At 49.3% G+C, this 27935-nt stretch overlaps 1 protein-coding gene across 1 annotated transcript; it reads right to left on the bottom strand.

The window, feature by feature from the left end:
* Nucleotides 1-1915: 1915 nt before the first annotated feature.
* On the bottom strand, nucleotides 1916-26435 carry LOC140719321 (butyrophilin subfamily 2 member A1-like). Its single transcript, XM_073033876.1, has 12 exons — nucleotides 26108-26435; nucleotides 24126-24221; nucleotides 22929-23273; nucleotides 21170-21454; nucleotides 18269-18388; nucleotides 17367-17393; nucleotides 13137-13163; nucleotides 11928-11948; nucleotides 9684-9704; nucleotides 6565-6591; nucleotides 5858-5884; nucleotides 1916-4849 (listed from the first exon to the last, which is right to left on the bottom strand). The coding sequence occupies exons 2-12, from the start codon at nucleotides 24184-24186 to the stop codon at nucleotides 4308-4310; spliced, it is 1503 nt and encodes a 500-aa protein (XP_072889977.1). The 5' UTR covers nucleotides 24187-24221; nucleotides 26108-26435; the 3' UTR covers nucleotides 1916-4307.
* Between the last annotated feature and the right edge of the window lie 1500 nt (nucleotides 26436-27935).

The raw sequence follows: 27935 nt of genomic DNA, 5'->3' as shown, positions 1-27935 counted from the left end.
TAGGTACAGAGAAGTTAAGCCTAACTGGAGTTCTAGCAAACAGCAATGTAACTCCCAGATCCCTCTGTTCTACCACACTCCTCAGTTCCTGTGTGCTTCACCGTGGGTGAGACCTACACTGGTCTGTCCTCCCAAAGTACAACACCTCACACATTCAATTCAATCTGCCAATTTTCAGCCCATTTTTCCAGCTGGTCCAGATCCCTCTGCGAGTCTTCCATTTCACATTCAAAGTATTATACCATAAAATAGCCCATCGAGTTTGCAGTGCCATTCCATCGTGGCTGATTTATTATCCCTCTCAACCCCATCTGCCCGCCTTCTCCCCATAACCTTTGACACCCTGATTAATCAAGAACCGATCAACCTCCAGTTTAAATACACCCAATGACTTTGCCCCCACAGCCACCTGTGGCAATGAACTCCACAGGGTCAGCACCCTCTGGCTAAAGAAATTGCTCCTCATCTCTGTTCTCAAGGTGTCCCTCTGTTCTGAGGCTGTGCCCTCTGGTCCTGGACTCCCCCACTACAGGAAATATCCTTTCCATGTCCACGCTATCTGGGCCTTTCAATATTTGATAGGTTTAAATGAGATCCTCCCCATCCTTGAAACTCCAGTGACTACAGGCCCAGCATCATCAAACGCTCCTCAAATATTCACCCTTTCATTCCCGTGAACTTTCTCTGATCCTTCTCCAGTGTCAGCACTTCCCAAGACTGCTCACTATACTCCAGGCGTGTCTGACCAATGCTGCATAAAGCCTCAGAGCCACATTCTTGCTTTTGTAGTCTAATCCTCTGAAAATGAAATGCTAACATTGCATTTCCTGCTGATTGCACCGTCTTAAATATTGATAATGATTCAAAAGCTGCTGATAGACCTGTTCTTTCGAGCATAAAAACGATGTATTAGACCATAGGACACAGGGGCAGAATTAGGCCATTCAGCCCATCAAGTTCACTGTGCTATTCCATCATGGCTGATCCTGTATCCCACTCAACCCCATATACCTGCCTTCTCGATCTACGCTTTGATACCCTGACCGATCAGGAAACGATCAACTTCTGCCTCGTACTTGGCCTCCATCACAGTCTGTAGCAGAGCATTCCACAGATTTACTACTCTCTGGCTATATAAAAGAAATGGTCATTACCTCCGTTCTAAATGGTCACGCCTTGAACTTGAGGCTGTGCCCTCTACTTCTGGATACCCCTACTCTAGGAAACACCCTCTCTAGTCTTTTCAACATTCAGTAGGCTATAGGTACTTTGAGGTGGGGAGATTCTACAGAGCCTCACTCCCACCTTCTCATGGACGGCCAGTTAACGTTGGCCTTGCTATGCAAACCCGCACCTGTAACTCTAACCATCGGGTCTCACAGCACTGAATCCAGTCCTTCCACCCATCTAGTCACTGCCCGTCCCAATGGTCTGCACCCGCACCAAAGCCTCCCATCCTGTGAGATGTTACATTAAAACAGGCAACCACCACCTCCACTGGAACTCATTCCACGTCTCACCACCCTCTGAGTGAAGAGGTTCCTCCTCAGCCACCCCTTAAGTACTTCACCTTTCACCCTTAACCCATGACCTCCAGTTCTAGCCTCACCCAACTTGCGTGCATTGATCCTGTCTCTATACCCCTCAGCATTTTATCTAACTCGGTCAGATCTGGTGGAAAGATTCAGCAGGTCAGGGAGCACTCTGAAAGAGTCGACGATGTTTTGGGTCCAGAGTGATAAAGGGAAAACAGCAGAGAGAGTGGTATCTGTGGGTGGCTCACCTCCCGGGAGCGTTACGTCCCCACTAAGGTGGGTGCAGAACCATTGCAGGGGCACCCAGCTATTGTCCTGCTGTTGAACCGGGTGGGGTGACAGCGCACCTCAGCCTGTATAAACACTACATCAGCCAGTCAGAAATGTGTAGAGTATTTATTCACAAAATAACAGCTGCTATTTTACAATTTAGAGATTGAGAAAAACACAATCTATCTCACAAGAGAGCTGGACTTTGAATATCCATGCAACACATACAAAATACTGCAGGAACTCAGCGTCTATGGAAAAAAGCACAGTCGACATTTCTGGCCGAGACCCTTCAGCAGGACTAGAGTAAAAAGATGAGAAGTCAAGAGTAAGGTGGGGGGGGGGGGGGGTGAAAACACAAGGTGATAGATAGGAAGGGGTGAAGTAAAGAGTTGGGAGCACCAGAGAGAGGTGACGGGCAGGCAAGGAGATAAGGTGAGAGGGGGAAATGGGTATTACCAGAAGATCGAGAAATCAGCTTCTCCAACCTCAGCGTGGCCTCATCATGGCAGGTTGGAATGGGAAGTGGAATTAAAATGGGTGGCCACTGGGAGTTCTCGCTTCTTCTGCGACAAAGCAGTTTTCCAATCTACGCTGGATCTCACTGATATACAAAAGACAACACTATGGGCATGTGGATACAACAGATGACCCCCATGGTCTCACAGGTGAAGCGTCGCCTCACCTGGAAGGACTGTTTAGGGCCCTGGATGGTAGTGAGGGAGGAGGTGTAGAGGTAGGTGAAGCACTTGTTCTGCTTGCAAGTGTAAGTGGCAAGATGGAGATCAGTGGGGAGGGATGAATGGACAAGGGAGTCGTGTAGGGACCGATCCCTGTGGAAAGCAGAAAGTGGATGGAAGGGGTGCTTGGTGGTGGGATCCCGTTGGAGTTGGCGAAGTTACGGAGAATTATGCGCTAGGCGCGGAGGCTGGTAGGCGAGGACAGGAGGAACCTTATCCCTAGGAGGATGGGGTGAGGGCAGATGTGCGCAAAATGGAAGAGATGCAGTTGAGGGCAGTGTTGATGGTGGAGGAAGGGAAACCTTTGGAACGTGGGAGGCAACTAGAAAACCTGGAGGAAACCTACAGGTCTCTGGTTTGTTTTTACACATCTATACTCATCTCCTCCTAACGAAGAGCAGTAGACAGCACCCTAACATGCTGCATCAGTACTTGCTACGGAAACTCTACAGTGGCAGACAGAAAGGCTCTATAGCCGGTAATCAAAATTGCCCAAAGCATCACTGGCACCCGCCTACCACTGCCAAGGATAGAGAGCACGCGCACACGCACACACACAGAGCAACATCATGACGAATCCCATCCATCCGCTCCCCCCCAACCACCAAATAACAGATGCCACAGGACTGTAGCAGTCAAACACAACTGCTTTACTACGTTATCAGTCTCTAATTGCCATTTGATTCCTGCTGCTGTCTGTCATACCTGCTCCCCATGGCCCTATGTTTCCTCCAGGTTGTCTCATTTCCTTCCACATTCCCAAGATGTGCGGGTTAGGGTTACTAAGTTCAGGACACGCTATGCGGACACCAGAAGCTTGTCTATACTTGCAGGCACAGCCCTCACTGATCTGATTTTATGCAAACTATGGATTTCACTCTATGTCTTTATGTAATTCCTCCAAGGGGACCTCAGTCTTGTCGTAGGGTCCAGAGACTTGTGTGCCTCAATGACCCAGAGAGCTACGTTGGCTGGACTCAGAGCCTCTTGGTAGGGCCACCCATGCCAAACAGGTAAAACGACACAGGCCAGACCAAGAGCGGTCCACTGGTCTTGCGGGTTTAGGTGTTCAGCTCAGGGCTAACAACACTGTCTGGTCAAAAAGTATTGTTCTGAAATGAAGAATCCTGAGACTCCACCCAGGATATGCATGACTGGCAGCAGTGAAAACCAAGGGAAGCTACTGTCACGATGAAGTAAACACTGTGCACCGTCACAGATCGAGCTTCATTTGACCCCTGAAGGACAACTTGGTACCATACCATAGGGGCTGAAATGTGCACCCTGACCCTGGACCCTGGGGCACAGCAGAGAAGACAGCCAAGGACAGAGAGAGATGGAAAATCTTTATTGCTGCCTTGAATGCCAGCAGTGACCAACTAACAGTAACGAACTAACTGCTGGGAGGTCAGGCATGAAGTGCTGACATTTCAGACCAAGACCGGAAAGGAAGGGGGCAGAAGCCAGAATAAGGTGGGGTGAGAGGGGAGGAGTACAAAGCAGGAATGGAAAGCCACCTGAGACCCTGCCTCTTCGGGCAGACAGAGTGAAGGTGCTCAGAGAAGGCACAAGACGCTGGAGGGGCTCAGCAAGTCAAGGTGTCCAAGCCAGTGCCCAAAATTTGGAGTCAAGGATGCGGATGGCTTGGTTGGTCAGCAAGGCATTAGATAATGCACTGGGGAGTGTGGGAAAGACCAGAACGTTTCTGGCCATAGTCACTGGTTCTCATAGATGAGTTGGTTGCCCAAACAGCACGAACTCTTTATGCTGAAGGAGCAACTTTACAAATCTTCAGAGACCCTCCCTTCTTTGGGAGGTGGAAGAAGGGGAATATCATCCCCTTGAAAGGGCACTTTTCAAACGTATGGAGATGAGAGTTTCTCTCAGTATCGTAGAACAGCACCTTCCCCTCACTGTAGTTGACATATATCCCAATCACCTGGATCTTCTCCTGGACGGACGGCTTGATGGAGATCTGTGCATTGGTGGTGTCGTTGACTCTGAACTCCTTCTCATGATATCCAATGGTCCAGAATCCATTGTGTGGACACAAAGGCATCTCCCCCTGCCTCGCTGTCTTATCCAAGGCCACTCCCAGGTCCCATTCCGAGTTTCTTTCCACTTGCACCTCCCAAAAGTGCCTGCCGGAGCTGAATCCTTCCTTTCCCAACACCGCTGGTATGGACCCAAACTCCTTGCTGCTCTCAGCAGGAATCCCCTGCCTCATGGCGTGGCTCACAGTGGTCAGATCGGGAGATACGTCCAGGTTCGGGTGTGCAGCCTCATTGTTCAGTGTCACAGAAACTAACAAGGTGGAAAGGAGAGGAGAAGGAAACGTTCAAGGCAAGATGATGAGAGTTAACCAACATCAACATTACACCCCTCTAACTCTGGGGCGTATTCTACTCCCTGCAGAACGTGCAGGAATTCTGGGATTGAAATCTAGGGTGTTCAATCAAAATGATCAGGTTTGTGGTGGAGAAAAGCCAATGGAGGGTGGACTCTGTTGGTCAGGGATGACCATGGGTGCTGCATCCTAGCTTTCTACGTTGAAGGTGATACGCAAGTCAGGAGAGTACGACATGGAGAGCAAGTTGCTGCCCATGCAGCAGGCTCCCTGTCTCCACGCAGCTGATGAATCCAAAGGAACGGCAGAGACTGCTATGGTTTGGCACAGGAGTTGCCTGCCAGCATTGAACTCATCACAGGGCTGCCTAATGGACTCAAGCTCCAGATTCCGCCCCACCCCTCGGGACTTACTCCCAAAGCCTTCTCCACGAGCGGGTACAGCCTCAAAGCAGCAGAGGCTTGAGCGCGGAGTTTTCCTGCTCTTAGATGGAAAACCGCAGCATTTCTGCATGGAGTGATTGGTTTTAAAGTGCCAGGAACCTGCCTCTGCCCCTTCTCCTGTCAGTAGAAACTGTTCCCCCAGGCTTAGTAGCTGAGCCACACGCGAGGGCCAGGAGCTGGATTTGGTTGCCAGAGGCTATTTGAGACGCATGCCACTGGGAGCTTTTAATAGGTGGTGGGACCTTATCCCCACTACACCCCCCTGCCCTGGCTGTAACAGCTTTAAGGAACCGGTGGGTGGGGTGGGAATGAACAGGTTATTCACGATCTGGGAAAGGGCCCTGAACCACATTCAACATCAATTTCCCAAAGGAGAAGTGGATAAAGGTGGGAAGCTGAGATTTCCAGGGGAGAGATCAGCACAGGCTGAATGGATCACAGCGTCCACCCCTCCGTGAGGTTGTAATGGAAAGTCACCGACACGCACAATCCAGCCAAGACATTCTGAGCAGAAGATCTTACCAGCAACTCTTTTGATTCTTTTAATGGCTGAAAGTTAAAAGAAAAAGGATTAATATGATCCACTGCTGACTCAGAATCTGGGTAATTATCACAGGAAATTGGTTGCTTTGTGGCAGCAGTACACTGACAACGGGCGGGCAGATTGACAGATGGAACAAAAGGTGACGAACACTGAGGTAGACATAGCCGAAGGGTCCCCCATCTCTATTCCCAGGACAGCACAGTGAGACTCTGCTCCACCCAATCAGATGACCAAGGACTCAACGGGGAGGGTTCACTACTGAAGTCCTGGAGTAGTCTCCCAGGTTGCAGAAACCACGGCCACCCAACTGGAGCAGTGGAAGTTGGGATGAAAGTTTGATGGGACATATGGTGACAGGATTTCAGCTGCTGGGATGGATATCTGTAGATACCAACCAAAGCTCAACAAGGCCAAACACCAAGGGGCAAGATTTTGCTAAAATGTTGAACTGTGGGCAGCAGCATCGTTAACTTTGATGGTGGTCACACTATTTAAGTAGTCTCCAGGGCAATAAACATCATCTGGAACCCGACACAGCTACCACCAAGGATGGTGTCAGGGGCATAGTGAACAGGTTCCCCTTCAATTTCCACTCCAAGTCAGGTCCGACCACTGTCACTGGGTCCATCTCCTGTGCCTTACCCCAACCCACCTCCTGTACACAGATCCACATCGCGAGACTTACCCATTTTTGGGAGAACACGTATCTCTCCTGGAAGATAAAAGGCCAAGTGTTAAAAAGATCCACACAACTTCAAGCTTCCGGGCGTCACCATGTCTGAGGATCTACCCTTGATGCAAACATAGAAAAGGTGCGGCAGCAGCTAGATTTTATTCGGAGGTTGAGCAGATTTAGTGTGTCACCAAAGACCAAGGAATTGCTTATGGACCATCAGGAGGAAGTCGAAGGAAACAGCAGCAGGAGTGGCCGTCCAGCCTGCTCTGACCCATATCCACTTACCTGCCTTTTCCCAGAACCCTCAATTCCCCTGCAAAAATCTATCCAACCTCGTCTTAAATGTATTTACTGATGTAGCCTCACATTGGGCAGAGAACCAGTACTCTTCAGGAAAGGCAGTTCCTCCTCATCGCCATCCTAAATCTACTGAGGCTAGGTCCCCTAGTTCTAGTCTCACCTACCAGTGGAAACAACTTTCCTGCCTCCATCTTATCTATCCCTTTCATAATTTTATATGTTTCTACGAGACCTCTCCTCAGTCTTCTGAATTCCAGCGATACAGTCCCAGTGACTTAATCTCTGCTCATTGTCTAACCCCTCATCTCTGGAATCAACCTGGTGAACCTGCTCGGCATCACCTCCAAAGCCAGTATATCCTTCCTCAAGTAATGCACGCAGTACTCCAGCTGCGGCCTCACCAGTGCCCTGTACAGTTGCAGCATGACCTCCCTGCTCTTAAGTTCAATCCCTCTCGTAATGAAGGCTAACATTCCACTTGCCTTCTTGATAGCCTGCTGCACCTGCAAACCAGCCTTTTGTGATTCATGCACAAGCACTCCCAAGTCCCTCTGCACAGCAGCATGCCGCAATCTTTTACCATTTAAATAATAACCTGCTCTTTCATTTTGCCTTCCAAAGTGGATGACCTTGCATTTACCAACATTGGACTCCTTAACCTATCTATATCTCTCTGGACTCTCCGTATTTTCTGCGCAATTTGCTTTTCCACTCAATTTAGCGTCATCAGCAAACTTGGATACACTACACTCAGCACCTACTTCCAGGTTGTTAATGTATATCGTGAACAGTTGCGGGCCCAGCACCGACCCCTGCGGCACACCGCTCACCACTGATTGCCAACCAGAGAAACACCCATATATCTCAACTCTCTGCTTTCTATTGGTTAACCGATCCTCTATCCATACTAATACATCAACCCCAACTCTATGCATCCTTACCTTATGGGTAAGCCTTAAATGTGGCAACCTATTGAACGCCTTCTGGAAATCCAAGTAAATCCTGTCCTCTCTATCCAGTGTGCTCAAACAGGACCTGCCTTTGCTGAATCCTTGCTGTGTCTGCCTGATGAATCCATTTCTTTCCAGATGCCTCGCTATTTCTTCTTTAACGATAGTTTCAAGTATTTTCCCAACTACAGATCTTGAACTAAGTGGCCTATAGTTACCTGCTTTTTGTCTATATCCTTTTTTGAACAGTGGCCTGATGTTCGCCTTCTCCCAATCCATCAGGATCTCCCCAGTCCAGAGAATTTTGGTAATCATCACCAAACCCTCCACTCTAGCTTCTGCCATTTCTTTCAGTATTCTGGGACACAGTCCATCAGGGCCAGGGGACTTATCCGTCTTCAGGCCCACTAGTTTGCTCAATACTACCTCTTTAGTGATAGCTATTGTATCGATCCCACTGCATCCATAACATCTCTGATGTGTCCTCCACTGTGAAGAGGCACATACTGTACAGTCGGCCCTCCTTCTCCTGGGGGATTGGTTCCGAGACCCCCCCCCCCCACCCGCGGATACTAAAAAACGCGGAGGCTCAAGTCCCTTATTTAACCCCGGACTTTATTCAACCTGTCTCAGTGCAGTGGACATTAGGACCCGGTGGCACAGCTCTGAATCCACAGTGTTTCTGTTCACGAAGATAATCACGATCACGATTGAAAATAAGGTGGAAGCAATAAAGCGATCAAAAAGAGGTGAAACGCCATCAGACATTGGAAAAGTGTTAGGCTACAGTCGGTCAACGATCGGAACAATTTTAATGGAGCATGTGAAAGGCCCTGCCCCGATGAAAGCTACAATTATCACTAAGCAACGCAGAGGTTTAATTATTGAAATATGTATGTTTCTTAAGTGTTTTATATGCATAGAAAGGTAAAATATGTACTATATACTAAGAAGAACTTTTGACAAACTGACGCTAAATAATACCGGATGTACCCATTCCGACTTCAAATCCGACTTAAAGACGGACTCAGGAACGGAACTCATTCATTACCTGGGGACTGCCTGTACTTTCAAGTCATTTCTAGATTACTTATAATACCCAATACAATGTAAATGCTATGGAAATAGTTGTTATACTGAATTGTTTAGGGAATAATGACAAGAAAAAATAGTCTGTACATGCTCAAACAACGAGTTCTGGAGAGAGAACTTCGGGTTTTCCGCGGTTGGTTGAATCCGCGCATGCAGAACCCACGGATAAGGAGGGCCGACTGTATATATAGCCAGGGTGCCCGAGACTTTTGCACAGTACTGTACTTGTCAATGTGGAGCGGACAGCCAGTTTGTAAATCAGAAGCAAGATATGTTGAGAATGGTGAGGGTGGAGCGCCACAGTAGGGGTGTGCGACAGGTGGCAGAGGAGGTGTGCTGGGGGGGCAAGGGGGTAGTCAAGCCAGGCCATGAGACACCAGACAAGGTCATCTGATTCCAAATAACTGGTTTACTGATCATTACAGAATGTCTCTCTGGTGCTACACACTCCCTCCCCCTTTTCCTAACCGTGATTCCCCTTCTCCCTGCCCCCTTCCACATAGAGACCCTTATCAGATTCAGGTTACTCACACCTGTCATGAAATTTGTGGCAGCAGTACAGTGCAATACATAAAATTACTACAGTATTGTGCAAAAGCCTTAGACACCCTGATTATATACATGTGCCTGGCTTTTGCACATTTTATATGTAAATCAGTGAAATATTCATTTTCTTATGTGTTGCATGACAGATATCAAACCGGACTCAACCACTGTTCATTACGGACAGTGCGAGACAAGACAGCGGATGGGAGGGGCAGGAAAACCCCTCAGGCAACATCTTACCTAGATCCTTATGCAGCGCACCTGACAAGAAAAGACACTGAGATTACTCCACGTCAATCACAGATTCCACCCCCCTCCCCGCCCCCCCCAGCAACTTTGGAATGTGGAGGAAACCCACGCGGTCACGGGGAGAAAGTTCAAAATCCACACAGACCATGGCGGGAATCGAATCTGGGTCGGTGATCGTTGGCACCGTAAAACTTTGCGCTAACCGCAATGCTGCTGAGTGTACATATTACGATGCAGAGCTCAAATCCCCGGCACCCGCCGCACGGTACAATGGAAATGCACTGATACAGTCGCCTACCGCACACAGACTTCTCAGCCCCATAGTCCTGGGACGTGGGAGTCGGTGGCATTCTTTAAAGCATAAGACATAGGGGCAGATTTATTTTTCCTTTTAACCCCTTTCTCCTGCCTTCTCCTTGTAACCTTTGACGACCTGATTAATCTCTGCTTTAGATATACCCAACGACTTGGCCCTCTCAGGCATCTGCGGCAATAAATTCCACAAAATCAGCACACTCGAGCAAAAGGATGCCCTCCTTGCCTCTGTTCTAATGGGATGTCCCTCTATTCTGAGACGTTGCTTTTGGTCCTGGACACCCCCACCAGAGGAAACATCCTCTCCACATCCACACTATGTAGGCCTTTCAGTATTAGGTAGGTTTCAATGAGACCCTTAAATTCCAGCAAACTCAGGGGCCACAAGAAAATGTTGCAGCTCTATAAAACCCTGGTCTGTGCAGAGAAGGTTTACCAGGATGCTGTCTGGATTAGAGAGCATGTCTTATGAGGAAGGTTGAGTGAGCTCGGACTCACCTCTGTGGAGCGAAGGAGGACAAGGAGGGACTCAACGGAGGTGGTAAGAGGCGCAGATCAAGTGGACAGTCAGACTTTTCCTTCAGGCCAAAGTGGCTCGTACAAGGTGGCATAATTTTAATGGTGATTGGAGGAAACTAAAGGGGAGATGTCAGAGTCAATTTATATAACCCAGAGAGAGGCGATTGTGTGGAATGCCCTGTCAACAGTGGTGATAGAGGCAGATACATTAGGGACACTTAAGGAATTCTTAGATGGGAATATGGACTGATAGAAAATAGAGGGCTATGTGGGAGGGAAGGGTTAGATTAATCTTAGAGTTGGTTAACAGATCTGTGCTTAATATTTTGTGCTCTATGTGAGTACATGCCCAGGGCTAAACACAAATTAATAGAACTAAATAATCCATTCCTCCAAAGCGTTTTGAGATTGGGGAATAAAGTGCCCCGTTCTTCCACATGGGACATTTCCCACCTACTGGAGACTGTTGGGACCAGCTCCTGATAAGGCAACGCTCCACCAACCACCTTTCATAAGTACCACCCATCCTTCCCTAAAGAATCTCAATTACACTACTTTGGCTTTTGATGTTTTTATTTTGATTTCCACCTGCTGCACCAAAATTTAAACCTGTCCCAAATTAAAAGTGCCTGTAGAAATAGACCGTCCTGCACTCAAATTTAGTCAGGGTTCATGTGGGGAGGCTCTGCATCGGGACGCGAATCTACAACAACGCAGTAACGTAGCGGCCAAGCAATGCATTTACAGCGACAGTGAAACGGGTTCGAATCCCACTGCTCACCCAGCACAGGTCACGATACACCGTGGAATCTGCCATCTTGGCCTGTTAAACCATGCCACCCAGCAACCCGCTGATTTAATCCTAGCCCAGCCACGGGACAATTTACAATGACCTACCAACCAATACGCCTTTGGACTGTGGGAGGAAACCGCAGTGCCTGGTGAAAACCCACACGCTCACAGGAAATAAACGTACAAACTCACTTGCAGATGACGCCAGAATTTAACTCCAATGCCCCGAGCTGTAAACATGTCCTAATCTACTGTGGCATGTAGTCGGTAAGATCTGGGCATTCTACGTTGGCGCAGGAAGCACGCCTGACACTTGTGGGCTGTCTCCGTCACATCCTCAGACTGTGTCTGGCTAAACCCCAGCCCCTTCACTGTCTGGTCCGATGTGCACATGGAAAACGTTTGCTAATCGTTCAAGGTCTTTCAACGCTCAAGCAGTCAAAGCTACCCAGCGACCTACAGCTCACCTCCCCCACCCCACCCCGAGCTGTGGAAGCTCCTGGTAAGGGATCGTGCCCCGGGGGGAGGGGGGGGGGACAACCGCCACAGGAGACATTCCACACAACATAGGCCTGGCAGAGCGAGTTTCACACATGCACCCCTGCTTACCCAGTTTGTCTTCGAGTGATTCTGAAAAAGAAAGAAAATTAATCAGAGACTCTATCATTCAGTTCTGGGATAGAAGTGATTTGCCTTTTTTTGGGTGTGTTTTCACTCCCTAGACTGCCAGGTGACATTTCCACTCTCCCAGGAATGGGGTAGAAAGATTTTCTCCATTCCTAATTCTTTGACAGACTCAGGCTCTGGAACAGTTTTGTTGACCCTATAGTTCAGAGAACACTATAGAACAGACAGAGGCCGTTTGGCCCATCTAGTCCATGCCAAACTATTAATCTGCCTAGTCCCACTAAACTGCCTCAGATCATAGCCTTCCATACCCCTCCCATCCAAATTTCCCTTAAATGTTGAAATAAATCTCACATTCACCACTTCTGCTGGCAGCTCATTCCACTCTCACCAGCCTCTGAGTGAAGAAGTTCCCCCTCAAATTCTCCTTAAACATTTCACCTTTCACCCTTAACCTATGACCTAAAGTTCTAGTCTGATCCAACCTCAGTGGAAAAAGCTTGCTTGCATTTACCCTATCGTTATCCCTCAGTTCTGTATATTGCCATTAAATCTCCCTCAATCTCCTACGGTCCAGGGAATAAAGTCCTAACCTATTCACCTTTCCCTATAATTCAGGTCTTCAAGTCCCAGCAACATCCTTGTATGTTTTATCTGTACGTTCAATTTTAATTACATCTTTCCTGTAAATGGGTGACCAAAACTGCACACAACACTCCAAATTTGGCCTCACAAACATCTTACACAATTCCAGCCTAACACCCCAACTCCTGTACTCAATACATTGATTTATCAAGGCCAACGTGCCAAAAGCTTTCTTTATGTTACCCCATCTACCTAGGCACCACTTTCAACGACCCTAGGATCTGTATTCCCAGATCCTCTGTTCCACTGCACTCCGCAGTGCCCGACCGTTCACTGTGTAAACCTACCTCAGGTGACCCTACCGAAGTGCAGTACCTCATAGTTGCCCACACTGAATCTAATCCGCCAATTTCCCCAGGGATCCAGATCCCGCTGTCCACTGCTCCCCCAATCTTGGTGTCACCGGCAGATTTGCTGACCCATCCCATCGATACAGCTGGTATACATCGTTGATATAAATTACTGACCTCTGTGGCAGAACACTAGTCACAAGTCTACAGTCAAAGCAAGAGACAGACCCAATGATTAAATGAAAGGTTGACTCACTCTGCTCTCTGTGTAGTTCTTCATAATCTAAAGCACCAGGGGAGGGGGGGGGGGTGTGAAAGAGAGAGAGACATACAATTACAAGAGGTCCACAACCAGTCATCATCTGCCATTACCCCTTCTCCCCTTGATAAAAATGGTTCCACCAGGCTTAGCAGCCAAGCCACACGTGAAGGCCAGGAGCTGGACTTAGTTGTCAGAGGCTATTTAAGACGCAGGCTTTTGAGAGCATTTAATAGGTAGTGGGAGCTCATTCCCACCATCTCCCCCAACCATACAGCACCCCTGCCGATTCTGACAACTATAAGGAACCTTAAGACGTGTCACCTTGGTCAAATGGGGCACATCAGCTGTGGCTGGCAGCTCACCTTGGAGAAGGAAAACTCTGATCTCAAACATGCACCGCCTTGTGACTATACCCACTCATGGGGAAGGCTTTGGGAGTAAACCCGGAGCTGGAGTCCCTACGGCAGTCCTACATCGAATTCAATGATGACTGACAACTCATGCCACACCACTGGTGCCAAACTGCACCAGTCTCTGCCGTTCCTTCACCGACGGGGGAGCAGCGGGCTCTCCAGATCGGATAGCTCTGCTTGTGAACCAGCCGTGCTGCAGCAATAACGCAGACAGCCGGGACACAGAGTCCACGGTCAACCTTACCACCCTCCCCGGTTGGCATTTCCATCTCTCCGCGACACTCGCCCGCCTCTAACCCAGGCCAATTCCCAGGGAAAGATCGAAACTTCCGGACACGACATCAAGCCGCAAACCCCACCTTGGGAGTGGGCTCTGTTGTACCTGCTCCCCCCCCCCCCGCCCCGCCTCCAGGGCAAAGGAAGCAAATGCAGGGAGCCAATGGACAAGGAAGGGGGTAGGTACAGCCCCACACAAGGCAGGAGGGGAATGGACCCTTGCCGTCAGTGTGGGCCCATGGGGCAGTTCTGTCCCTACCTATCAAATATTGAAAGGACTCAATAGAGTGGATGTGGAGAGGATGTTTCCTATAGTGGGGGAGTCTAGGACCAGAGGACGCAGATAGAGTGGATGTGGAGAGGATGTTTCCTATAGTGGGGGAGTCTAGGACCAGAGGACACAGATAGAGTGGATGTGGAGAGGATTTTTCCTATAGTGGGGGAGTCTAGGACCAGAGGACACAGATAGAGTAGATGTGGAGAGGATGTTTCCGATAGTGGGGGAGTCTAGGACCAGAGGACACAGATAGAGTGGATGTGGAGAGGATGTTTCCTATAGTGGGGGAGTCTAGGACCAGAGGACACAGATAAAGTGGATGTGGAGAGGATGTTTCCTATAGTGGGGGAGTCTAGGACCAGAGGACACAGATAGAGTGGATGTGGAGAGGATGTTTCCTATAGTGGGGGAGTCTAGGACCAGAGGACACAGATAGAGTGGATGTGGAGAGGATGTTTCTGATAGTGGGGGAGTCTAGGACCAGAGGACACAGATAGAGTGGATGTGGAGAGGATGTTTCCTATAGTGGGGGAGTCTAGGACCAGAGGACACAGATAGAGTGGATGTGGAGAGGATGTTTCCTATAGTGGGGGAGTCTAGGACCAGAGGACACAGATAGAGTGGATGTGGAGAGGATGTTTCCTATAGTGGGGGAGTCTAGGACCAGAGGACACAGATAGAGTGGATGTGGAGAGGATGTTTCCGATAGTGGGGGAGTCTAGGACCAGAGGACACAGATAGAGTGGATGTGGAGAGGATGTTTCCTATAGTGGGGGAGTCTAGGACCAGAGGACACAGATAGAGTGGATGTGGAGAGGATGTTTCCTATAGTGGGGGAGTCTAGGACCAGAGGACACAGATAGAGTGGATGTGGAGAGGATGTTTCCTATAGTGGGGGAGTCTGGGACCAGAGGACACAGATAGAGTGGATGTGGAGAGGATGTTTCCGATAGTGGGGGAGTCTAGGACCAGAGGACACAGATAGAGTGGATGTGGAGAGGATGTTTCCTATAGTGGGGGAGTCTAGGACCAGAGGACACAGATAGAGTGGATGTGGAGAGGATGTTTCCGATAGTGGGGGAGTCTAGGACCAGAGGACACAGATAGAGTGGATGTGGAGAGGATGTTTCCTATAGTGGGGGAGTCTAGGACCAGAGGACACAGATAGAGTGGATGTGGAGAGGATGTTTCCTATAGTGGGGGAGTCTAGGACCAGAGGACACAGATAGAGTGGATGTGGAGAGGATGTTTCCTACAGTGGGGGAGTCCAGGACCAGAGGGCACAGATAGAGTGGATGTGGAGAGGATGTTTCCGATAGTGGGGGAGTCTAGGACCAGAGGACACAGATAGAGTGGATGTGGAGAAAATGTTTCCTATAGTGGGGGAGTCTAGGACCAGAGGACACAGGTCGAGTGGGTGTGGAGAGGATGTTTCCTATAGTGGGGGAGTCTAGGACCAGAGGACACAGATAGAGTGGATGCTGGGAGGATATTTCCTACAGTGGGTGAGTCTAGGACCAGCGGACACAGATAGAGTGGGTGTGGAGAGGATGTTTCCTATTGTGGGGGAGTCTAGGACCAGAGGACACAGATAGAGTGGATGTGGAGAGGATGTTTCCTATAGTGGGGGAGTCTAGGACCAGAGGACACAGATTGAGTGGATGTGGAGAGGATGTTTCCTATAGTGGGGGAGTCTACGACCAGAAGACACAGATAGAGTGGATGTGGAGAAGATGTTTCCTATAGTGGGGGAGTCTAGGACCAGAGGACACAGGTCGAGTGGGTGTGGAGAGGATGTTTCCTATAGTGGGGGAGTCTAGGACCAGAGGACACAGATAGAGTGGATGTGGAGAGGATATTTCCTACAGTGGGTGAGTCTAGGACCAGCGGACACAGATAGAGTGGGTGTGGAGAGGATGTTTCCTATTGTGGGGGAGTCTAGGACCAGAGGACACAGATAGAGTGGATGTGGAGAGGATATTTCCTACAGTGGGTGAGTCTAGGACCAGAGGACACAGATAGAGTGGATGTGGAGAGGATGTTTCCTATAGTGGGGGAGTCTAGGACCAGAGGACACAGATAGAGTGGATGCTGGGAGGATGTTTCCTATTGTGGGGGAGTCTAGGACCAGAGGACACAGATAGAGTGGATGTGGAGAGGATGTTTCCTATGGTGGGGGGAGTCTAGGACCAGAGGACACAGGTCGAGTGGGTGTGGAGAGGATGTTTCCTGTAGTGGGGGAGTCTAGGACCAGAGGACACAGATAGAGTGGATGTGCAGAGGATGTTTCCTATGGTGGGGGGAGTCTAGGACCAGAGGACACAGGTCGAGTGGGTGTGGAGAGGATGTTTCCTATAGTGGGGGAGTCTAGGACCAGAGGACACAGATAGAGTGGATGTGGAGAGGATATTTCCTACAGTGGGTGAGTCTAGGACCAGCGGACACAGATAGAGTGGGTGTGGAGAGGATGTTTCCTATTGTGGGGGAGTCTAGGACCAGAGGACACAGATAGAGTGGATGTGGAGAGGATATTTCCTACAGTGGGTGAGTCTAGGACCAGAGGACACAGATAGAGTGGATGTGGAGAGGATGTTTCCTATAGTGGGGGAGTCTAGGACCAGAGGACACAGATAGAGTGGATGTGGAGAGTATGTTTCCTATAGTGGGGGAGTCTAGGACCAGAGGACACAGATAGAGTGGATGTGGAGAGGATGTTTCCTATAGTGGGGGAGTCTGGGACCAGAGGACACAGTCTCAGAACAGAGGGACGTCCATTTGAGAACAGAGATGAGGAGGAATTTCTTTAGCCAGAGGGTGGTGAATCTATGGAATTCATTGCCACAGATGTCATGTCATTGGGTGTATTTAAAGCAGCAATTGATAGGTTCTTGATTGGTCAGGGTGTGAAAGTTTATGAGGAGAAGGCAGGAGAACGGGGGTTGAGAGGGATAATAAATCAGCCTGAAGAAATGGTGGAGCAGACGCAGAAAGATACATGGCCAACTCTGCTTATGGTCTTAGGGAATCTAAACTACTGTTTCTTGGGTTACGCACACCAGCCTGTACATGCTGGGGGGGTGGGGGGGGGGGGGTTTAAGAAGTCAATACAGCTGGGAAGGCTCCCTGCGGGAGGTGGGACACTGAACGACACAACCCCTCCACACTGCAGAGCACGAGCACTGCTCCGAATCGCTTCACAGACCAGGACAGCCATGAATATTCTGAGCAGGCGTGATCTCTTCCCTATCCTTTGCTCACCTTTGGCGGTCGGCCGCTTCTCAAGATCTGAAAGAGGGAGAGACACCATTAACTCAACGGTTCGAGAGGTGTGGGGACATCTCCCACCCAAACCCCTCCGATGGCCTTACCCACCTCCCTCGCCATCCTACCCCAGAACAGCTTCCAGCAGATCACTGATGGGAGTAAGGGGCAAAATGGGAATCTCCCCAACTGTGGGGTGGGGTGGGTGCAGCTTTCTGCCTCCTCTTCCCCTTTCCCTCTCCAGCCACATAGGAGCAGAATTAGGCCATTTGGCCCATCAGTTCCGCTCTGCCACTCTATCATGGCTGATCTATCATCCCTCTTAACATCATTCTCCGACATTTTGCCCATAACCTTCGACGCCCTCCATTCATTCCCCCCATCCTCTTCCCCACCTTGTCCACCTCCACCCCTACCCTCAGTATTCTCCCCACTCTGATCCCCCCACCACAATCCTCCTCCCTCACCCCGTTCCAACCCATCCCCAACTCCAGCCTCCTCCCACTCCACGCTCTGCACCACTATCCTCCCCCTCTGTCCCTACCGCCACACCATCCCTCACCCTTTCTGCACCACCCTCTTCATCACCCCATTTTCACATCCCTCAGGCATTCAACCCCACCCTCCGTTCTCATACACTCCCTCGGCCCCCTGCCCCCATCCACCTTCTGCTTCACTCCCTTATGCTCGCTTTCCCGGTGACGTGACCCACTGTGACGGTGGGTGGGGAGGAAGAGCTCCATACGCAGAGCGGGATGTTATAAAGGACCGTCCCCACGCGGGGGGGGGGAGGATGCGGCCAGGACAACTGCCGGCTGGCGGCAGAGCCGCGGACTCCGCGTTAGCAAACCCAGAACGGGACGTCAAGCGAGCATCCCACCATCCAGCGGAGGTTTTACTTTTTATGTGCCTCTGGAGATTCCGAAAGAAGAAGACGAGCCCAATGATGACCCCGATCAGGATAATCAAGATCAGGACGAATCCTGTGACCCACTTGGACACCCGGGGAAAGAATTCCTCTGCAGAAACAAACAGAGACGGAAGCTCAGAGTTGTACCCACTGTCCTGAGTGCTCTGACTCTCCCTACACCTCGTCCCTCAGACTCTGGTAGGTTACCTGCCAACTCAGATTCTCAGGACTACGGCAGAGAAACGCACACACTATTCCTACTCTCCCCTCCTCACCCATCACCAGCCAGCCCCTGCTGCACCCGCCCCCCCCTCCTGGATTCATAGAGGTGAGCAAGGGTCTATTAGGTCAAGGCCCACAGGTCCGTGCCTGAATCGGAATCTGAAGAACGCCGACTGTTTTGGGGTGAGGAGGAGGTGCAGGTGGATGGGTGGGAAGGGGCCTGTTGCTTGCTGTTCTAAGAGCAATGTGGGCAAGCCATGTGCCTGGGCACATTGGTTGTTAACATAAATACATTTTAATCTTGACAGCCAGGGAATTCTCCCAGGGCAAAAATGGGGCATCATTTTAAGGTGTCTGGAGGTCAGTATGGTGGGTGAGGGGATGACAGAGCTGGGTTCTTTACAGAGGTGGGTGCTTGGAACTTCCTGCGAAGGGTCGTGAAAGAGGCTACCGCATTAGGCACATTTAAGAAGCTCTTAAACAGACACTGGATGACAGAAAAATGGTGGACTATGTGGGAGGGAAGGGCTGGATTAATCTTACAGTGGTCATCACATCATGGGAAAAAGGGCCTCAAAGTTCAAAATTAATCTGTTTGTTTATTTATTTATTTCGACATTGAGTGGAACAGGCCCTTAGCACATAAGAAACAGGAGCAGGAGTCGGCCACCTGGCCCATCGAGCCTGCTCCGCTCTTCAATAAGATCATGGCTGATCTGGCCATGGACTCATCTCCACCTACCTGCCTTTTCCCCATAACCCTTAATTCCCCTACTATGCAAAAATCTATCCAATCTAGTCTTAAAAATATTTACTGAGGTAGCCTCCATTGCTTCATTGGGCAGAGAATTCCAGATTAACTACCCTTTGGGAAAAGCAGTTCCTCCTCATCACAATCCTAAATTTACTCCCTCGAATCTTGAGGCCACATCCCCTTGCTCTAGTCTCCCCTACCAGTGAAAAGAACTTTCCTGACTCTATCTATACCTTTCATAATTTTACACGTTTCTATAAGATCTCCACATTCTTCTGAATTCCAGTGACTACAGTCCCAGGTGACTCAATCTCTCCTCAACTGGAATCAACCTGGTGAACCTCCTCCGCATCACCTCCAAAGCCAGTATATCCTTCCTCAAGTAAGGAGACCAGAACTGCACGCAGTACTCCAGGTGTGGTCTCACCAGTACCCTGAAGAACCTCCCTGCTCTTCAATTCAAGCCCTCTAGCAATAAAGGCCAACATTTCATTTGTCTTCTTGACAGCCCTCTGCACCTGCAAAACAGCCTTTTGCGCTCCATGTAATCCAAGCCCCTCTGCACAGCAGCATGCTGCAACCCTTTGCCATTTAACCTGCTGTGTTCCACCAGCATTTTGTGTGTGTTGCTGTTTAAGCTGATCTTCCAGTTTTCTTTCCAAAGTGGATGACCTTGCATTTACCAACATTGTACTCCATCTGCCAGACCCTTACTCACTCACTGAACCTATCTATATCTCTCTGCAGGCTCTCCACATCCTCTGCACAATTTGCTTTCCCCACTCAATTTAGTGTCATCAGCAAACATGGGCCCCTCTTCCAGGTCATTGATGTATATCATGAACAGTTGTGGGCCCAGCACTGACCCCTGTGGCACGCCGCTCACTGCTGACTGCCAACCACAGTAACACCCATGTATCACAACTTTCTTCTTTCTAGAAGTTAACCAATCCTCTGTCCATGCTAATACATCACCATCAACTCTATGCATCCTATCTTATGGGTAAGTCTTAAATGTGGCATCTTATTGAGCGCCTTCTGGAAATCCCAAGTCAATAACGTCCATCCGCTCCCTTCCATCCACTGCTCTCGTTATATCCTCAAATAACTCCAGCAAGTTTGTCAAACAGGACCTGCCTTTGCTGAATCCTTGCTGCATCCGCCTGATGGATCCATTTCTTTCCAGATGCCTCGCTATTTATTCTTTAACGGCATCTTCAAGCATTTTCCCAGCTTCAGATGTTAAACTGACAGGCCTATAGTCACCTGCCTTTTACCTACATCACTTTCTTTTTTGGAACAGTGGCGTGACATTCACCATCTTGCAATCCACTGGGACCTGCCCAGAGTCCAGAGAATTTTGGTAAATTAGCACCAAAGCCTCTAACTACAACTTCTGCCATTTCTTTCAGCACCCTAGGTTGCATTCCATCAGGACCAGGGGAACTGTCTATCTTCAGGCCCACAGGTTTGCTCAGCACTACCTCTTCAGTGATAGCTGTTGTATCGAGATCCTCACCTCCCATCGCATCCATATCATCTCTCTTTGGCATGTTAGATGTGTTCTCCACCGTGAAGACTGACACAAAATAATCATTCAAAGCTTCAGCCATTTCCTCATTACCCAATATCAATTCCCCCTTCTCGTCCTCCAATGTTCACTTTGAGCACCCTTTTCCGCTTCATATAGTCATAAAACAGATCTTTTAACTATTACCTTGAAACTTGGGCTAATTGGAGCAGGCACTTAAATGGCCCAAAATGTACTACCCCATCGTGTCCCAGTTCACTGTATGATGAATGATTCATTCACCAAGAAAGTGCCGTGATCAAGAGCAGGGGTGGTGAGATTGTACCCGTCTGACCCGCAGAGATCCCCCCCAGCCTCCGCACCGAGAGAGGCAGATCACTGACCTGGCACGTAAAACTCTGCCATGAGATTCTGATTGATGACTGTGTTCTGCACCTGGCAACTATAGCTGCTCCTGGAGCCTGCTGTCACCTCGACGATGCTGCGCACCTGAAAGAAACCCTCGGAGTTTTTGTCGATAATGTTCTGGGGATCCTGGGGCAAGGCCCTCTTGCTTTGGTCAGTCCACTTCACCGTGGGAGCGGGGAACCACTGCTGAGTTTCACACACCAGCTTGATCCCGCTTCTCGTGTACTGGTACAGGTTGATGGAGGGGAGTTCACCGACACCTGCAGGGTACAAGGATATCGGGGACATCAAAGCACTAGCACAAAAGAAGCAGGCCCAGGAATGATGACGTAGTGGTTAGCATCTCCTGCCACTGCCTGTAACTAATTTGTATGTTCTCCCTGTGACCACGGGCTTTTCCTCAGAAAGACCATGGCTGAACTAACAGTGGACTTGGCTCCATCAGCCTCCCTTTTCCCGAGAACCCTTCATTCCCATTATGCAAAAATCTATCCAATTGTTTTAAATGTATTTAAAGATGTACCCCTACTGCTTCCCCAGACTGAATTATACAGACTCACTATCCTCTGGGGAAAGAGTTCCATTTCATCTCCATCCTAAATCTACTCCCCCCAGATCTTGAGGCTTGTATATCCTGCTTCTAGTCTCACCAGTGAAGGCACATTTGTTAAAATAAAACAGTTACATCTGACATTCCCCACCCCACCCCCAATCACGTTAACGTTACACCCCTTGTATTTGGCATTTCTACCCTGGAGAAAGTCTCTGACTGTGCAACCCATCTGTATCTCTCATCTTGCATACCCCCAGCAGAGGCTGCAAGTCCCTCCCCCCAGACAGACGGATACATTCGGGTTATTTGAGAGACACAGATGAAAGGGAAACGCAGGCTGGGTGGGAGGGAAGGGTTTGATTGAACTGACATTCATTTATTGAGATACTGTGTGAAACAGGCCCTTCTGCCTCTTCAGGCCCCACCGGCCTAACCGATTAACTTACCAACTGGTACATCTTTGGACTGTGGGAGGAAACTGGGCGCCCAGAGGAAGCAGAACGTATAAACTCTTTACAGGCAGCAGCAGGAACTGAACCCAGGTTAGTAAGTTAAACGGTCAGCACAAGATGGTGGCCCAAGCCCGTCCACTGCAAATTCAGAGCTGCTCCCCTGTTGCAGCTCATGGTTAGTTAAGTTACTGTTGCCTTCCTGTCAGACCTCTCCCATTAGCAACCATTGCCACCCACAGAACTGCCTCTCACTGGATATTTTTCCAGTTTCTCTCACCATTCTCGGTAAACGCCCTAGACTGCTTTCATGAGAATACCAGGAGATCAGTTGTTTCTAATATTCAAACTACCCCGAGTGGTACCAACGATCGTTCCACGGTCAAAACCATTTAGATTACTTTTCTTCCCCATTCTCATGTTTGGTCTGAACAACAACTGAACCTCTCGACCGTGTCTGCATGCTTCTATGCACTGAGGTGCCGCCACGTGATTGGCTGATTGGATTTTTGCATTAACGAGCAGGTGTACACGTGTACCTAATAAAGTGGCCACTGAATTATGCCACTGAAATTTCCCAGCTCGCCCTCGCCTGCACATTGACAGCACAGACAGGGAGAAGAGGATGAGGGTGGGGAACATGGGTGAGTATGGAGAGCATGGTGGATTGGCGGAAAATGTAAACGGTGCCGGACGGGGAAGTCGTGGAGGTGGGTGTGTTGGGTTACTCACTGGTAACCTCCAGCTGGACACTGGAATCGTGGTTGTTGTCGGGCGCCACCTCGACAAAGCAGTTGTAGCTGCCGATGTCCGACAGCTTGACGCCGTGCAGCAACAGCGAGACGTTGCCCACTTGGAACTGGTCTTTGAAGAGCTGGGTGCGGCCCTGAAACCTGGAATCCTGCTGCTCGTTCTCATCCTTTGTGAAGCGGTAGAGGTGCACGAGGGCCCCGTCCTTGGTCCAGCGGATCTCCTTGTCCCGAAGGTCCATGGTCGGGATCACCTGGCATTCCAGCACCACGTGGGAGCTGACTTGTGCCATTATCGGAAGCTGGGAACAAGCCACCTGTAACTGCTCTGCAACGACAAGGGGGCCTGAAATTACTGACGGCACTCGTACAGGGTGATTCCAGATTGTTTAATGACATTCCCAGTACGCAAGTGTAATGCAAAACAAAATAATAGTTACTCCAGATCCGGTGCAGCAGAAAAAAGCACGATAATAAAAACACAATAAACGTAAGTATACCAGATAGATAAATATACAGAGATTAACTGCATTTCCATAAAGTGACTGACAGGAAATGATAAAGTAGTGGTGGTTGGGGGTGTGGAGGGGTGGGTTAGTGGGTCAAGGTGTTGATCAGCCTCACTGCTTGGGGAAAGTAACTGGTTTTGAGTCTGGTGGTCCTGGCGTGGATGATACGTAGCCTCCTCCCTGATGGGAGAGGGGAAACGTTTCATGAGCAGAGTGAGTGGCATCAGTCATGATGTTCCAGCCACCCCTCCACACGCTCAGCCACCCCTCCACACGCTCAGCCACCCCTCCACACGCTCAGCCACCACTATTTTATCATTCCATCAGTCACTTTATGTACAGACACTCCTATACCTCGTGTCACTTTACGGATATACATTCAATCTGTGTATATAAGCTATCTCATGTCTTTGATGCAAAGGTCAATGCATTTGACACTGACCACCAATCAGATGTCTGGTTAGAGGATCGATGGTGTAGGAGTTACTGGGGTGATGGGGAATGGAGGACGAGTGGGAGGGTGTGGAGAGACAATGGCATCACCCTCTCCCATCAGAAACCAATCAGATTCACAAGCACCGTCACCAAAATTGATCCCACACCATGCCAACTGCAAACGGAAGGCAGGCCGGCCCAGCGCACAGTCTAACAGAGGCGCGAGAGTCACTCACCGGTCTGGACTTGATGGATGAAACCGAGGACGAGGAGAGGCAGCAACACTGAGGACTCCATCACAGCAAACCGACACACCGCCGCCTGGACACAGCCTGAAAGGCAGAATTTCCCACCAGGATTGGTACCCAGAAGAGAAAGAGCCAATCTGCTCACCCTCCTCACCCCATGAGAAATGGCAGATGTGGAAATCTTGAGGAACACTCAAAATGCTGGAGGAACTCAGCAGGGATTTTGATATTTTGGGCCAAGATCCTTCATCAGGACTGAAATCGATTTCTCTAACTCCCAGTGACTTCTACCCCTCCTACCTTCTGTCTTTTTCCATTCCTCACTCTGGTTCCCCTCTCATCCACCCTACAATTCCCATTGGGTCCCCTTCTCCATAGTCGTCCTCCTCATCTCTGTTCTAATGGAGGTCCCTCTATTCTGAGTCTGTACTCCTTGACCCTAGACTCCCCAACTATAGGAAGCATCCTCCCTATGCCCACTCTATCTTGGCCTTTCAATATTCGATAGGTTTCAATGAGATCTCGCCTCATTCTTCTAAAATTCAGTGAGTACAGGCACAGAGCCATTAAACACTCTTCATACGTTAACCCTTTTGTTCATTCTTGCAAACCTTCTCTGGACCCTCTCCAATGCCAGTACCAATAAGGGGCTGAAAACTGCCCATAATACTGACCAATACCTTATAAAGTCTCAGCATTACATCCCCACCATGTAAGTGTCAGTGAGTCATTCTCTGGCACTGTAAAGGGTTACACTAACCACTCCACTACCGTAACCGAGGTGTGTAATCCATTACAAGCCCACCACCTCAGTTATCCTGTCTCCACACTCTTCACTTGCCAGGACTTCATTCCCTCGTCTTCTCTGGTTCCTTTGTACCCGCTTTGGTACATTTTGGAATGCCTTCCTTTATTTTTACCTGTGGCCTCCCCTCCATGGAATGGGTCACAGCACAGAAAGACCCTTCTGTCCATCTAGTCTGTGCTGAACTGTTATTCTGCCTAACCCCATCAACCCACACACTGACTACAGCCCTCCATACCCCTCTGACCCACCTTTGCTCCAGAGAGAAAAGCCCTACCTCGCTCAACCTATTCTCTAATCCAGGGAGCATCCTGGTTAACCTCCTCCGCACCCTCTTGAGATCCTTCCTACATGTGACCAGAACTGACTCGATATTCCAGCTGTGGTCTAACCAGGGTTTTATAGAGCTGCAATAGACGGCACAGCCTCAGGACAGAGGGGCGTCCTTTTAAAACAAATGGGAAAAATTTCTTCAGCCAAAAGTTGGTGAATTTGTGGAGTTTATTACCCCAGGCAGCTGTGGAGGCCATGTCGTTGGGTATATTTAATCCAGAGTTTGATAGGTTCCTGATTGGACACGGCATCAAAGGTTATGGGGAGAAGGTCGTGGAGTGTGGCTGAGGAGGGGAAAAAAGGATCAGCCATGATGGAATGGCAGAGCAGACTCGATGGGCCAAATGGCCTAATTCTGCTGCTACGTCCTGTGGTCTAACATTACCTCACGGCTCTTGAACTCAGTCCCCTGACCTAATGAAGGCCAACACTCTGTACACCTTCTTAACCACCCTAGCAACTCGCACGGCGTCTTTGAGGGATTTCTGGGCATGATCCCTGTTCCCTCTGTTCCCCAGAATCCTGTCCTCTGCCTCCAAGTTTAACCTTCCAGAGCCACACACCGAAGGCCGCGGTCCACCGAACAGGCGTATCCGGAAGCGTTCGTGAGAGCCGGCCGCCACCGCATCTTGTGGGTCCCGGCTGGAGCTCAGACAGAGGGTCGGGAGGCCGCTCATCCCCGCACGGTGTACTTCACCGTGTGAGACCTACACCGGGTTGACCGACCGCTTCCCCCGGTTGCTTGGTGGCGCCGCCCGGCCGTGTGTTTGCGGAGCGGACCGCGGAGCCGAGCGCTCTCGGAGCGACCGCGAGTTCCCCTTCCCTCACTCACCCGCTCCACCGCCGGCCTCACCACGGCACCGCTTGCCCCGTTCACTTCCCCGGGTGGGACGCCCGCCCAGGCTGCGGGAATCGAAGATGGCGATCAGTTTCACTTTTGCCTAGTTTGAAACGTCGGCCAAAGTACAGCGGAAGGGAGGGGCGTCTGAAAGGGATTTAACCACGTGAACACTAGGAAACTGGTGGGGCCAGCAGCCATTAAATCCTGTGGTCTGAAACAGCCCTGCAAGTTCATTTTATTCACAACATGGCAAAGGAGCAGTGATCAAATACCCGAGTACAGTATTCCCTTCGCTCTACACGATATCTGCCTCCATCGCTGGACGTTCATCCGCCTGACGTTCAGCCCATCGGACCCGCCTCGACCAAAATTCAAAGTATCTGCATATACCACCCCCTAGATTCATATTCTTGCGGGCACTTAATACAATATAACAATATTCCCAGTAAATACAAAGAAACAGTAAAATCAATTCAGATATTTGATGGCGGAGGGATCTGTTGTTTCTGAAATGCATGCTCTCTGCTATTAGACATTTCAATCCAGGGAATAAGATTATGAGACGCTCTTTATCCGTGCTTCTCGCAATCTTATAAAACTTTGGCAACAGTGTTATATTATTTTTAAATGCAATTGAACTCTACATAACACTTTGTCCTTGAATCTAGGAATTAATAAATGCTGCACAGTTTATTCTTGTAAAGATGTTTTCATTATGAATAAAGTTTATTTTGGTTTTTTAAAAAAGTAAATCTCTATCAGATCTTCCCTCAGCCTCCACCAGTCCAGAGAAAGCAACCGAGTTTGTCCAACCTGCCCATATAGCACTAAATCAGACAACATCCTGGTAAGCCTCTTCTGTTCCCTTTGTAAAGCCTGCACATCCTTGCTGATTGTCAGTGACCAGGGTTACGAACCCCGTAACTGGGTGTCTTACCAGCAAAGATAGGAGTGTCCGTTGGAGTCTGGTGATACTATTTTCAACAGTATTTATTAGTAAAAATATACAAAAATAATATCAATGCAAATATACAGATAGTATACGTCATCAATACTAAACCTAAAAGTGCGGGTATAATAATAATCAATAAGAAATAAGCTCTATCGTTGTCTAGGGGATAATGAATTGTCAAATGGAAGTATAAAGTTCAGTTCAGTTCATGCAGGTTGCGGTAGTTGTTGGTCGCGGTGTTTCAATTGTTGGAGAGAGAGAGAGAGAGCGCGAACAGTAATAGCTATTATTTTGCCAACCTTCCTTCATGATTTTGATCCGTCGATGCGTTGTTGTTGTGGCCATTCACGTATGACCCCTCTGTCCTTTAGCTAGACCGTTCCGTGGAGGACTCGTCACCCAGACAAGGGTGGACACACACACAAGCCCCCACCGGTCTCGTAGCGTCTCTTCTGGTGCGTCTGAGGGGAGTTCCCCAGACCTCATTTTTATCCCCACTCACGGGGTTTCAGGTGTCAATTAGGTTGGGATGATGCAAGCCATCAAACCTGCCCACTCTGGTTGCCCACTGAGGGGTTTCAATGAATAGAACAGTACTCAATACACAATTCCTTCTCCAAGAGACAATAGCAGTAAATCTCCCCTTTTGTCAATAGGAGACATTCCACCCTGAGCTGTGTCTCTTCTCTCATTAATTTTCATGAGCGGTTGCCAATAGCAACTGCCCTGGCAGAGTCCCTTTTGTCTCTCTTATTTCCTTGATAACAGCGTCAAAATAGTAGCAATTTGCGATTCTCTAAAAGGCGATTTTGTACCCTTCTGCCCATCAGAGTTGTTCATCATTTGTAACACCAGAACTGTGCAATA

This window comes from Hemitrygon akajei, chromosome 2, assembly GCF_048418815.1.
Source record: "Hemitrygon akajei chromosome 2, sHemAka1.3, whole genome shotgun sequence".
Classification (NCBI taxonomy): Eukaryota; Metazoa; Chordata; class Chondrichthyes; order Myliobatiformes; family Dasyatidae; genus Hemitrygon; species Hemitrygon akajei.
Note: the sequence above shows the minus strand (reverse complement) of the source record. Positions and strands in the feature narration are given on the sequence as shown.